Below are 15,042 nucleotides of genomic sequence, written 5' to 3'. Positions count from 1 at the left end.
TGTAAGAAGAAGACGCAGTGGTAATATCATTGGATGAGTAATCCAGAGGACATAATTTCAAATCTCATAACAGTTGGTGAAATTTAAATTCAGCACATAAATCTGGAATACAAAAGCAGATCTCAGTAATGGTAATCATAAGAACATTAATCATTGTTCAAAAAAAAACCCTGCTTCACCCTTTATGGTAGCAAATCTGTGTTTGTTGCTTCGTCTGGCCACATGTGACTCCTGATCCACAGTAATACAATTGACTCTCAGCTGACCTTTTAGATTGGCCCAGCACACTACTCTGTTCAAAGCTAATTAGCTTCGAACAACAAATTTTGGCCTTACTGGTGATGCCCATAAAAGAATAAGGAAAATCTTCCTGCTCAAGTACTGTATGTGTACATTTGTTGGGAGTGTTTCAGTTTTCTACTATATGTTATTAGCATATGTTAATATTAATGTTTGGGTCCATTGTTTACAATTCTGCTGCTTAGAGTAGTTTGCGTGTGCATAGTGTGAAAAGTTCTCAGATGCATTATTGAAATTTGCTTTGAAGATTAAATTAATTCTTTCATATTCTGAATGTTTAAAAAAATCAGAGCTTTTAAAGATGATCGTGGTATGACACATGATTATGCATAACAAAAAATGCTTGAGCAATGTACCCAAATTTCTGATGTCTTAACTGAGGGGTCACATTGATGCATGCTGCAAATGTTCCATTCCTTGCTCAATCAACAAGTATTGCATTTCTCAGAACTGGTGAAGCTTTTTTCTCCTTTGCCTCTCCCTCATCAAGTACTCTGTCAATGTTCTATGTCTCAAGCTAATTCGGAAATCTGCAGTCACCTTACAGAAGGGTCAACAAAGATTGAAATGAGGTGGAAAGTAGAGGAGGGAGCATAATTATCTCTTCCAGTCACATATCCTGACAGATGATCACAACGTGGCATCAATATCCACAATTAAGCCATTATTTCATGCAACCTACATAACTGCAGAAGTTGAAATGAGAGTTAGAAATGTTCATTAATTTATGCAAAAACCATGTGCAAAGTAACCATTAGCTGTTTTCCTCCTTCAATTTCCAGTTCAGAGAGCTTCTTTATTTGGTGTTGATTCAGACCACAGACCCGACAGCTTATTGCTCGATGGTAACAATCAGGCAGACAGACATCCATCACCTCAAGCTATACCCAGAAGGTGAGTCATACTATCTTAGGAACCCATGGAATAATGGTCACTTCAGTGTGCACAAAGTGAAAAATAACCTTCTACTGACTCTTGAAGCCAAGCCATACAGCATTACATGGTCTCATCAGCTACCTCCTTTTTTTTCTTCCAACAGTAGTTTTTGAGCAATGCAAGCTTCAAACACTTTTATTACACAGTAGGCCACATAGTATATATTTCAGCTTTTATATTTCTTGAACCTTTCTCTTTTATTCAGCTGCTGAAGAAAGTCTGCTCCCCAAATCGAATTAGGTTTCTCAGTGCAGTTGAGGTATCTAAAGAACCAGAACTTTCCTCTTGAAGGTGAAGCTTCTTCAAGGATCATACTATTATTCAGTTAGCAAAGCCCACATACCAAAGCTCAATCACTGTGCTGCAACATCCACATTGCGCATGAGCAATTAATGTTCAAATCCAACAGATTCATAGCAATTGCAGTATGGCTAAGGGTGCAATGCTGTTTATGTAAATGATGTACCTGGACCAATCGGTTCTGCAGATATACGATTTGATTATTGAAGTACATGCATCCAAAATAAAATCTGGAAATGCAAAGTCATTCTATCTTCTAAAAAATAAATATGACTTCAAATTTTGCGTAGTGACATTCAAACTGTTAGAATTGGTTGGACATTGATTGTCCATTCTGATACTTAACTCATGGTTTCGTCAATGATGTACCAGAGAAAAGTCAAGAGTTGATAACCAAAAGACAGAACAAGGGTTGAAATTGGGAAAGTGAGACTGGGAATAAGTTTCTCTTCCTTGCTCATTCAGAAGATATGGACCACTTCATTTAGAGTAGGGTTCGTGATCACATCAGTCCTACCTGTTGGGAGGATGTCATCAGCTGCTAACCCTTGAAAAAAGTAGAAGTCAAACAGATCTGACTAGAAATTAAGAGCCATCTCATTTAACTTGATACATTCTGTTTTAACTGGTTTGAATATCCTTTTCAGAGAAGAATCTCCGACCACTCTGTCTGGCAAGGTGACTGAACTGGAAATGTTGCTGAAGGAACTTCGGGATGATTTGAGGAGGGTCAGTGAAAATTTTCATATTTGGGCAAGCAGCAATTGGTATAGCTAGATCCTGGCATGTTTTTCACAAGGGAGGAATGTAATGCTCAGCTTGATTGTCGTCTCAAGCAAAAACTTGTTCACTTCACTTATGTTATGCTTGCATGGTTGAGGTGGAATGTAATGTTAATAACGCCCTCATTTGTGGTATTGTTTCATTTTGGAAATAATTTAAATCTTTCATGATTTTTTTAATGTCTATTTTTAAATAAAAGTCCCAGTCTAGAGTTTTCAACAGAACATCTCCATTGATGTAATAAGGAAGTTCCATCTTTCAGATGAGACATTAAACCAAGGCTGCACCCTTCCTTACTATCTTGTGAATGTAGAAGACTCCCATATTCAAAAAAGAATAAAGGTGTTCCCCCTAATGTTGTGACAAATATTTATCCCTCAGCTAATATCAGGTTGGTCATTTGATGTGGCTGAAAAAGAACATGTTTTGTCGAAGCTTCTCATCTTGTAGTCGTCGAGACAATTTAGAAGAATATGAATTCAATGATGCTATCAAATTTTATACTGCAGAAAGGAAGAGTGTTGATTGGTTGGCAAGTGAACTCCAACTGGTGGAGGTGTTACTGTTGCAAATTTACCCACAAATGCTGATTGACAGTTAACTGCAAGACTTTGTTAAAATTTTAATATAGGCCAGTTGATTCTGGCCAGGTCATTGCACTGAGAAATAAAAGAGTGAATGACAGTCATGTTGTTCAGTTGAAACTGACAATGTGTGGGCATGTTCTTGCTGTCCACAAAGAAAAATGTATTGATATGTAAATACAAGTGTTCCACATTTCAAGTCCAACTGACGATATGAATTTGGTTGTCAGTATTTGTTTTATCACCTTCAGGATTATCTAGCAAGTGTTGTCCAATTACAGGATCATACATAATATTGGAAATTGTGTTGTGAGTTTTGCATGCACAAGTTTTTAGATATGGTGATTACTTGATTGTTGCAAACAGTGGAAATGGTATGCTATTTGATTAAAATCTGCTAGTCTTTGGGGACATATAGTCTACATACAAAGTTACACCAGCACTAAAATTTTTATATACTGTGCTATTTATTTGTGTGTAGGCAGAATTTTTTTTGGCTTGACAGCAACATCTTGTTAGTGGCAAACACTATTTGCATGCCACTGCATAGTAGTAGTTTGAAACAGCTAGCTTCACCTGTCATAGACTCATACAGTCAAAGAGCACAGAAACAACTCTTTTGCACCAACCAGGCATCCCAGTCTGACTTAGTCTCCATTTGTCAGCATTTGGCCTATATCCTTGTATACCCTTCCTATTCATATACACATCCAAATGCCTTTTAAATGTTATAATTATGACAGCCTCTGCCATTTCCTCTGGTAGGTTGTTCCAAACACTCACCACCCGTTGCATGAAAAAGCTACACCTCGGGTAATTTTTAAATCTTGCCCTCTCACCTAAAACCTATGCCCTCTAGTTTTGGACTCCCCAATCCTGGGAATAAGACCTTGGGTACTCACCTTATCCATATCCCTCATGATTTTATAAACTTCTATAAGGTCACCTTTCACCCTCCAAAAGCCCAGGGTAGAAAAGCCCCAGCCTAGTCAGCTTCTCTATAACTCAAACTTTCCAGTCCTGACAACACCTTTGTAAATCTTTTCTGCATTCTCTCAAGTTTAACAACATCCTTCCAATAGAAAGTATCTAGAATTCAAAAAACATCCTCACCAATGTCCTGTATAGCTGCAATATGACCTTCCAATGCTTACACTCAGTCTTCTGACCAATAAGGCAAGTGTTCCAAATGCTGCCATCACCACCCTGTCCACCTGCAACTCCATTTTCAAGAAACTATGCATGCGTACACCTAGATCTCTTTGTTCAACAACACTCCCCAAGGCCCTCCCATTAAGTGTATTGGTTTTGCCCTGATTTGCCTTCCCAAAATGCAACACCTCACATTTATCTAACTTAAACTCCAGCTGCCGCCCCTCAACATATCAGCTCATCTGATCAAGGTCCCATTGTACTCTGAGGTAACCTTTTTCACTGTCCACCAATTCTGGTGTCATCTGCAAACTTACTAACCATAACTTCCATATTCACACCAAAATCATTTATAAAAACAGTGAACTGATCCTTATGGCACATGGCTGGTCACAGGCCTCCATTCCACAAAGCAACCCTCTATCCCCACCCTCTGTCTCTCACATCTGTTGTTCAATTGTTTGAGAAACCTTACCCTTCTAGAGTAATCTGAGGTAGACTGTCTCTTTTCAAATTCAACAGTGACTGCCTTAGGATCATTCATGGGTGTGCATGACATATAACTAGAAATGATCTGATCAGGGTAGTCGTTATCCTGCTGGATGGCTTTGATGTGCTCTATTTCAATTTCTGGCTATTGAGTAATTAACAACCACTTTACTGTGCAAGATTAAATAACGTCACATGAATTCAGTGGCTGTCATCATCTAAAGTAACGACGGAAGCACTTTAGGAAAAGAATTTCACTGCTGATCAGTTATACAGATATCATATTTGCCCTATAAATACCCAGATCTAATTTTGCTATATTTTGAGAAGAATAGGAATCCTCAGCCATTGCTGAAGTCAAGTAGAAAAAGATTTAATCTTTTAATTGTTTGCATCTGACCTGGGGATTGCTTCACACTGGCAATAGATATCTGAATTTTTGTGCTAGCATTGATTTAGCATGTTTACTGTAAAGCAAACAAAATCGCAAAAGTTTTCACTCCTTCTTTGATTCTAGCCTATATCCTTGTTACATTAATCTTAAATTAACTGACTAACTGAAAAATGTGTTGCGCTCAGAAACTGTTTATATCTGGCTTAGTTGTTTTTCTTTTTCATGGACTACATTCCAGTTACTGTAAGTCCAACTCTTGCACACAGCAAGAGGATGGCACTAATTCCCATGTTTAATCCTTTTAAATGATTTTTTTTGTTTGTTTTTGGAAGAAAACAGTGCCTTCCTGAGGTCATTTGAAAGCAATTTTTAGTTATCTGCCTGTTCAGTTTGGATTTCCCGACATTTTTAACTACAGCACAGTTTTGATGTGCTTAATGAATATCCCGTATATTGATATATATATCAATATCCCACATATTGATCATAAGGTTTGACTTCAATTAATCTCCGTGCTTCTGTCTAATCCAAAGTGCATACTTTGTACTTAATAACTGAAAGTTAACTCCAGAGTTTTGTTTACATATCTTAGAAAGGACCTAGATGGAAGTCAATGCAATGTAAGCAGGTCCAGGAATAAACCGAGCTTACCACTAGTTCTGATCCCAAATATTTGCAAGGTTAAGCAGGAATAGCAGTGAGACTATTTCTTGGTTCTCTTCTGCCACTCCACCTCACCTCACACCACACATGGTGATCCTGTAGAGTCAAAAGTCTAAACTCAGACATTATGAATCCTACTTAATGAAGCTGCCAGGCAATATCCAGCATTTTCGTGTTTCACAGAATAGGGAAGTGATTAAACTTCTGAAATTTGAACAACTTGTATTGTGCCATAACATGTTTTATCCTTATTTGCCAATTAGCTGGAATCTCAATGAAATTACTACAGAATAGTAACTCCCACATATTTCCTTTCACATGAAATGTGATTGTTTCCAAATATTTATGAAATTAACTGTATACTTAATCACATACTATTAATCATTCTCTCATACCTATTAGAAGCAGGACCTAAATTTATATAGTGCCTATCATAACATCAGTTGAAATTCAGTCATTGTTACAATTTTTAAAATTCATTCATGAGATGTGGGCACCATTAGCTGGGTCATTAATGCCCATCCCTTGTTGCCATTGAAAAGATGGTGGTGAGCTATCTTTTTGAACTACTGTGATCCATTGGGTCGAGGTACCTCACAATACTACTGGAGAGGGAGTTCTGTGGTATTGATCCAACAGCACTGAAGCAACAGTGATATATTTCCAAGCAAAGATAGTGAGTATTTTGAAGGAGAGCTCACAGATGATGGTGTTCCAGTATATTTGCAGCCCTTTTTGATGGTAGTGGTGCTAGGTTTTGGAAGGTGCTGCCTAATGAGTCTTGGAGAATGCATCTGTAAATGGTACACTGTTCTGCTACTAAGAGTCAAAGGTGAAGGGAGAGCATGGTTTGTGGGTGTGGTACCAATCAAATGGTAGGTTCATCTTGATGGTGTCAAGTTCCTTGAATGCTGCTGCATTTATGCAAGCAAGTAGGGGTATTCCATCTCAATTCTGACTTGTACCTTGTAGATGGCAGAGAAGTTTTAGAGTCAGAAAGTGAGATACTTGTTGCAGAATTCCTAGCCTCTGACCTGCTCTATTAGCCATAATATTTATATAGCTAATCCTGTTCAGTTTCTTGTCAACGCTCATTTTGAGAACATTGACAGTGGGGGATTCAGTGATGATAATGCCATTGAATGATAGGCAATAGTTAGATCCTCACTTGTTGGATATGGTCATTGCCTGGCATTTAAGTGGCAAGTAACATTTGTGCCACACATCAGCCCAAGCCTGGATATCATTCAGGTCTTGCTGCATTTGAACATGAAATGCATCACTCTCTGACAATTTGCAAATGATGCTAAACGCTGTGCAACAGCCAGTGCTTATCCCCATTTTGGACTTTATAATGGAGGAATATGTAAGCAACATTAGAACCATTTGTCTGCAATGATGTCCCACATATAGCAATAATTAAGACCAAACAATCTGAATGAATATTACTAGAAGGTAATCTGAATTAGGCATCAATTATTGTACTAAGAATTAGCAAGAGGTTCAAATTACTACAGTGGTACTGTTTCTAGACAGAATTCTGTGTATGCTTCTGATCTATGATCAGATTACTCCATTTTAGTAACTGTTGTGCATCGTATCATGTAACTCTTGATCTGACTACTGTGCACAAATGACTGTCAGAGGCAGCTGTTTGTACGCACTTTTCCGTATTTCAAACATGGTCTCGATTTATCTGTCTGTTTATCTTTTAGGCAAAGGAAGATCGAGCCGCACTACAAGAAGAGGTGCAGCATCTGCGGGAAGACAACTTGCGTTTGCAGGAAGAATCCCAGGCTGCATCTGCACAGCTGAAGAAGTTCACTGAATGGGTCTTCAATACAATTGACATGAAATGACTCGTTGTAGGAACAGGAAAAAAAACTCAAACTCTTGTAAAGGAAAGAGTCTTTATGTGATCTCCCATTTGTGAGGAGTTCCACTTTAGAAAAACCCAAGCACTTTCATCACAAGCTGAATGAATGATTGTTCTCAGTGCATACCACATACGTTTTTGCTTGCCTTACATTTTCATCTGGAATTGTTAAAATGTGAAAGTCAGGTTTTTGCACAGTATAAATATATTTTTGTTTGTAAAGTTCATTTTACTATATTAAACCACTTCTGTGGCATTAGTTTTTCAGACCTTGGTTACCATGACACATGTGGGATGCTTTCCCATTTATTCATTTAATATTAAAATAATGTGTTTAAAAGGGAGAGGTCAGTTAGCTATGTGCCAGAAACTTTCAAGAGTCTTAAAAGCAAAAGAGGGTTTAGAATTCCATGTTTTGATTTGTGCATTAATAATCAGAGATGGTGTTTCTTAAATCATTCACCATGATTGGGAATCTTTTGGGTTTTTGCTTAGTGTTTGAAATTAATAAATTCGTAATTTTTAAAAAAAATAAATAATATAAGTGTGAGTGTCTTTTATCTGAATTAATTTAACAAGAAGAAAGGAAAGATCACCATTCAAGTAAAGTTTGAAGAATGCTTCACGCAAACACTCTTCAAAATGCATGTGGTGTGCCCTTTGCATATTCCTCTTGTACAGGTTCAGATTACAGCACAAATGTTGACCAAAAAAAAGCGAAATTGAGGACCTTCTGATATCCTAGATAGAAGGACTCAAAATAAGTCCTTAGAATGTTACATTGAAACAAATTTGATTTCATATTTAACTTGATTTTAGTTTCTAAATTGTGTAGAGATCCATTGAAATGAATGGTTTCTGTAAAAGAAAGTGGTGGGTTTTGAATTACAATGACAGTGTGATGTACTTTGGATGAAGTGCAAGTCCAATAGAGGCATTTTTTTGGTTACAGTTGTCATGATGGCAAATTCGTATTGCCCACTGAAAGTGGCAGTTGCATTGAGTGCAGGGTTCACATGCATTTTTTCTATTTCCAATTCCCACCCACCCACCCACCCACATATATCCCTTAAAAATAAGCATTTGCTGATTCCAAGATTATTGAAAATAACTGATAGTTTTGTAAATAAGTTGGAACTGAACTTTTCGGAATATTTTGTATGGTTCTGGCAAGTTTTGAAGTTCTGGAATTTTTTAGATTAATATGGCCTTGTATGAAGGAAATGTATTATACCTTGTAGTGTACTGTTAATACAAATGGGAATTATGGCAGGCATTGAGGTTTCAAAGGTATTTGCTTGTTCAGTTTCCCCTCCCTTGGTTAAAAAATTGGAACTAAAGCTTGCCTATTTATTGTACTTAAGATTTCTGATTTATTATGTCCTGTATTTAATCAGAAAAGGTACATTCTAAGCATCTCACAATAAAACTTGTCTCAATGTTTGCAGGCTTGTCTTTTTGAAATGTTTTGTTACAAGGTGCCGGAAGGTATCTTTATGAAATAGGTTAATGGGTTGAAAAATAGCAGATGGAGTTCAATCTGATAAAGGCGAAGTATTGCATTTTGGTACAATGAACAAGGATAGGTCTTAAAAAATTAATAGTTGGGCCCTGGTAGTGTTGTTGACCAGAGGGACCTGGGGTACATGTACATAATTCTTTGAAGTTTGCATCGCATAAACAAGCTGGTTTAAAAAGACATTTGACACGTTGCCTTCATTGCTCAGTCCTTTGCATACAGTAGTTGGAAAGTCATGAAGGTTGTCTCAGGCATTGGTGAGGCTCTTCTGGAATACTTTGTCCAGTTCTGGTCACCCAGTTATAGAAGGATATTATTAATCAGGAGATGGTTCAGAAGAGATTTACCAGAATGCTGCTTTGTTTGGAAGGTTTGAGTTATAAAGAAAGGTTGGATCGGCTGGGACATTTTTCACTGGCGCTTAGGAGGTTGAGAGGCGATGTTATAGAAATTTATCAAATAATGAGAGGTATCAATCAAGTTAATAGTAGTTATCTTTTCCCTATGATGGGGGATTTCAAGACTGGGGCACATTTTTTGAGGTGAGATTTTAAAAAGATGTGAGGGGCAAATTTTTCATATGGGGTGGTTCACACATGGAATGAACTTCCTGAGGAAGTGGATGTGGGTACAATTACATTGAGAAGACAGTTAGATAAGTTCATGAATAAGAACTTATGAGATATGGGTCAGGAGCAGGCAGGCGGGACTAGTTTAAATTGGGATTCTGTTCGACATGGACAATTGGACTGAAAGGTCTATTTCTGTGCTTGTATGACTCTATGACTATTAAATTTCTCTGTAATAGAACAGCATTTATCCCCTTTCCTTCTCTGCACTCTTCTATTTACATTGATTCCTAAAGAATAAGACTGTGTGAACAGATTACAAAATTCCTTAATATTCAGTTTGTGTCTTGCACTCTTCCTGTCTCAGCATATTTCATCCTTCACTCTTTTCCCAATGACAAGTATGATCCGAAATGTCCTTCCTCATTCCTCCTGAACTCCAAATGTTTTGAGTGTATATACTTCCTTTTGCTTCTCTCCATGGTGTTGAAATCAAGTCTCCTCTCACAATCTACTTCACATTCTTTCCTGGGATGTCAGCATGGGAGCTGCTTATCCTCCTCAGTCTGTTCCCAAGTTTGAGAGTTTATTGCAGTATGTTTCCTCTTAAGTACGTAACAATCTTTCTAAACCTGCAATTGGTTTGCTCAAATGATCATCCTATATATGAACTTTTTTTCTGCTGTTAAACATTCATTGTGTCTCACATCCTGGAACTTGGTATATTATCAGGTGGTCTTATTACAGTTGTAATTAGTCTAAATCCAAATTTAATTGAATTACTCTGGATTGTTCTCATTGGTTGACTTTCTGCCTATTTTCATTCAATTGCTAAATTGAAAGTGCAATCTCCCTGCCCATAAAACATAATTTAGGGACAGGAGTAGGCCATTTAGCTCGTCAAGCCTGCTCCACCACTCAGTATGATCTTGGTTGATCATCCAACTCAATATCATGTACTGCTTTTGTTCCATACCCTAGATCCTTTTAGCCGTAAGGACTACATCATATTGATTCTTGAAAATATTCAATGTTTTAGCTTCCGCAGGCTTACAACTTGGTGAAAATAATTCTTCTCATCTCAGTTCTAAATGGCCATTCCTGTATCATCATGCTTTTATCCTGTCTAGTCTTGTTAGAATTCTTTAGTTTCTTGTGCAATCACCCTGCATTCTTCAACATGACGATGAATACAATCCTAAGTGATCCAGTCTTTCCTCTTATGTCAGTACTGCCATTGCAGGATTCAGTTTGGTGAATCTAGAAGTTATCTCCAAAATACTCTTGTATTTTTAGCTGAGGCAGAAAAGGTGGAGCTGTGGCAGCTTGGCACCAAATGGGAGGGGACACAATTGCTAATATTCTCCACATTCTACTTTCCTGGTGTTGAGCGTGGGGGTGGTGAAATTTGACTTGGGCCCAATTTTGGGTTTTTGGCATTCACTGTATACATTCACTTCAGTTCTTGTTAAAGTCGAGAGCTTGTCAGCTTTGTGTTCCCTGCTTACCAAAGGGATTGTAGGCATGCAATGCAATACAAAATGAACTGCTGTTTGGATAAGAAGTTCCAACAGTGTACATTTCTGCCATGATATATAGCTAGCTAACACATCTTAAAGGCAGCCAGCATTTCTTAAAGGGGATGTGTACTCAGGCTGCTTTTGGAATCAGGAAGGCTTTGGAAAGTAGAATGTTGGTAATGGAGCAGCAGAGAGCAAGCTCCCACATTTGAATATCATGCTGGATACTATTGTACAGGTGATGGAAAGCAGGAGGGAGACCATGTTCCTCCAATAGATCCATGATGCATGCCCTGCAAAAGGAACAGGAGTCGGTGGTCAGACAAATCAGTTCCCAAAGACCTGTTGTGAGGATCTGGCTCCAGTAGCCAGAAATAGTTCAGTAGCTTTACATTGCGTGGTAAATATCAGTGAAGGGATCTTCAAATGACACATCCCACCCATCAGGTTCTCTCACTGCTCAATGTTCCAAAGTCTTATCACTTATCCATCAGTAATCAGGTCTTATGTGACTCGATCTGGTGATCTGCCTCACATTTGCACACTTTCCATTGAGTTCAGTCTTTGACCTTTTGCAGCTTTCATAGTTTCAGCTGTTTGATTGAGGCTGGTAGATCACCGTAGCTCATTGCTGTTTACTCAGTAACATTTTTCCATGTTTCTTGCAGGACAAAATCACACACCGCTACAGGGAGCAGCAAGAGAACCAGTGAAGGGAGCCTCTCTACCTCTGAACCCTTTGGAGGAGATGGTGTTACATGACGGTGTCAGGTCTGACTGAAGGTATTGCATCTGGTATGGCTTAGAGCATTTAATATGGTACTGCATTACATCCTTTCTCAATCCCACTCCAAGGTTATCAGTAAGATATGTTTTGAGATTTTCAAAATATGCCATCTGGCCAAAAACAGTGCAACCAGCACCAACCTTTAATGCAACAACACAATATCCTAATCTGATAGTCATTGCCACCGGCTTAGATATAGGCATTGCACATATGTTGAACAGGGATCAGCAACCTTTTTTTAAACAACATTTGCTTACAATAAGAGCTGTTGGGAGGCATAAAATGAAAATGTAGCATTTTGAAACCAAGTACTTGGCAACTTTCCAACAGTATCTGGTAGGATATAAAATCTCTATATATAATAAAATGCGCATTATTTACCAGCAATAAAAAAAAATCAAAATTAGATCTAGCTAAGCTATTGCATTTTTTTAAGCAGCTACTTTAAAAGTTTATTGGCAAAATTTATACTTAAATGGTAGTTGAAGGTGTGTAGAACGAGAATTTTTAGCCATCAGTTCTCATGATCTTTAAAGAAGAAAGCTTTTGAATAAGTTATTATCTGAGTTATCATAGAATCCCTACAGTGTGGAAGCAGGCCACTCGGCCCATATGAGTCCACATCAATCCTCCAAAGACCATCCCACGCAGACCCACCCCATCTCTGTAATTCTGCATTTCCTAACGCTAATCCACCTTGCCTGCATATCCTGGGACACTATGGGCAATTTAGTGTGGCCAATCCACCTAACCTATACATCTTTGAACTGAAACCCATGCAAACACAGGGAGAACGTACAAACTCTACACAGCCAGTCGACGAGGTGGATGTAAACCTGGGTCCCTGACACTGTGAAGCAGCAGTGCTAACCATGCTGCTGTGCGGGTTAGAAATAATAATGGGCAAAAACATAAAACATGTTCCTTAAACCAAAAGCATCATTTATAACTATGATGTTGCTATACAAATAGAATACTTCTGTTTGCAGCACAGTAGTGTTCAGGAATGAATTATTTAAAACTGCCAAGTACAGCACAATGATTAGTTTTCTGTCCCCGAGTTGAAAGATGGCTTTTGTTTTTCTTGGCATTTCTTATTTCAGACATTTTCATCATAATGTACTCTTAACTAGAAAAGGTTTGGAGCTACATATGAGGTTTTGAGAAGCTGAATGCAGATTTGAAGTCACAATTGGTGTTGATTCAGGATCAGTATGTGGTGAATTGCTTAGTAAATGTGGTCTGCAGCTTGGCCAGATTATGGATGATCTGTGTACCTGCTCACCAAAAGATGAGATTGCAGATATGTTCTGATGGGCGGTATATGAACATGCGCAGAATGATGATGTATATGCACATAGAGATACTATGCGCATTGAAAGGCCTGCCTTAGAGGCTGATAACACCATTGAGGAGCATGCAAGCATCCAGATCCACTTCAAATGAAGCTGAAATTCATCTTTCCCAGCATGCAAGTGGAAGCCAACTCCTTGACAGCATTTATTGACCCATGTTTGTGGGTATGTTCGCTGAGCTGGGAGGTTGATTTGCAGACGTTCTATCCCCTGACCTCTTCAGTGCTTTAGAGCTTCCTGTGAAGTGCCAGTACTGTCTCTTCTGGATTTTATTTGGTTCCGTTCCTGCTGCTTCTAGTTGCCACTTCTGGTTGTTCGTTCTTGTGGCCAGTATATTGGGTATACTGTTTGTTGATGCAGTCTGTGGATGAGTCCCATGCTTCTAGAAATTCTTTGGCTGTCCTCTGTTTAGCCTGTCTTTTCTGTTTGTTGTGTTGCCCCAGTCAAATTTGTGGTCCTTGTCATCTGTGTGTATGGCTACTAGGGACAGCTGGTCGTGATCTTTAGTGATTAGTTGGAGTTCATGAATGCGGATTGCTTGTTGCCTGCCTGTTTGTCATGTATAGTGTTTCGAGCTAACTTGCGTGAAATTACATTCGTCTCCCACATGGTGGGTATAGGGTCTTTTGTTCTAGTGAGTTGTTGTCTGAGGGTGGCTGTCGTTTACAGGCTGTCAAGAATCCGGGTGGTTGGAGATGTCTGGCTGTTACTTCTGAGGCGTCTTGAAATAAGGTAGTGTGGCTACTGTGTTGGGTCATGGCATGTCCTTGTTGTGTTGTTTGATTGTTAGGTATCTGTGGATGAAGTTGCAGGGATATCCTATCTTGGTGAAGACTCTGTAGAATTTTCCCAGCTCAGCAAACACACCCGCAGCTGGCACCCACACTGCAAATCTTTATGCAAATCTTGAATTTATTAACCCAGCCAAAATGTAGTTTCTGGTACCAGGTGATGAGTCCAAATTATTACAGGTCCACGTGAAGAGCTGGCAAGTTGTCAGCTCCCAGGTGAGGAGAGATGAATTGACTCCCCTTCTTTATGCACCCAATTCACAAAAGATCCCTTCCATTGTGCATACCTTTTTTCCCAGGTCAAATGAATTTATACTATAAATGAAGCCAATTTAACCAGTCTTTCTTGATTTAAGTAGTTACAAAATGTGAGAAGAAATAATAAAGCAACATACACACACACACACAGGATAGTTAAGCTGTTTGGTATGCTTTCCTTTATTGGTCAGCGTATTGAGTACAGGAGTTGGGAGATCATGTTGCGGCTGTACAGGACATTGGTTCGGCCCCTATTGGAATATTGCACGCAGTTCTGGTCTCCTTCCAATCGAAAAGATATTGTGAAACGTGTAAATCTTTTCTGAACCCTTTCAAGGATATTACCAGGGTTGGAAGATTTGAGCTGTAGGGAGAAGTTGAATAGGTTAGGGCTGTTTTCATTGGAGCATCAGAGGCTGAGGAGTGATCTTATAAAGGTTTACAAAATCATGAGGGTAAATAGACAAAGTCTTTTCCCTGAGGTGGGGGTGTCCAGAGCAAAAGGGTGTAGATTTAGGGTGAGAGGAGAAAGATATAAAAAGACCTAAGGAGCAATGTTTTCACGCAGAGCATGATACGTGTACGGAATGAGCTGCTAGAGGAAGTGGTGGAGGCTGGTACAATTACAGTATTTAAAAGGCATCTGGATGGGTATATGAATAGGAAGAGTTTAGAGGGATATGGGCCAGGTGCTGACAGGTGGGACATGATTGGGTTGGGATATCTGGTCAGTATGGACAAATTGGACTGAAGGCTCTGTTTCCAT

The 15,042-nt window shown here is 38.7% G+C and overlaps 1 protein-coding gene across 5 annotated transcripts in view; it reads left to right on the top strand.

The window, feature by feature from the left end:
• Positions 1 to 8,920, top strand: part of sipa1l1 (signal-induced proliferation-associated 1 like 1) — a 370,728-nt gene extending 361,808 nt beyond the window's left edge. For all 5 annotated transcript variants that reach the window (XM_060828818.1, XM_060828813.1, XM_060828816.1 and 2 more), the window contains 3 exons: positions 1,083 to 1,194; positions 2,184 to 2,265; positions 7,317 to 8,920. In XM_060828818.1, the coding sequence (XP_060684801.1) occupies positions 1,083 to 1,194; positions 2,184 to 2,265; positions 7,317 to 7,460 (338 nt within the window). In that variant the 3' untranslated portion in view covers positions 7,461 to 8,920. The remainder of the gene's footprint in view (positions 1 to 1,082; positions 1,195 to 2,183; positions 2,266 to 7,316) is intronic.
• The last annotated feature ends 6,122 nt before the right edge of the window (positions 8,921 to 15,042 follow it).

This window comes from Hemiscyllium ocellatum, chromosome 8, assembly GCF_020745735.1.
Source record: "Hemiscyllium ocellatum isolate sHemOce1 chromosome 8, sHemOce1.pat.X.cur, whole genome shotgun sequence".
In the NCBI taxonomy this organism is placed as follows: Eukaryota; Metazoa; Chordata; class Chondrichthyes; order Orectolobiformes; family Hemiscylliidae; genus Hemiscyllium; species Hemiscyllium ocellatum.
Note: the sequence above shows the minus strand (reverse complement) of the source record. Positions and strands in the feature narration are given on the sequence as shown.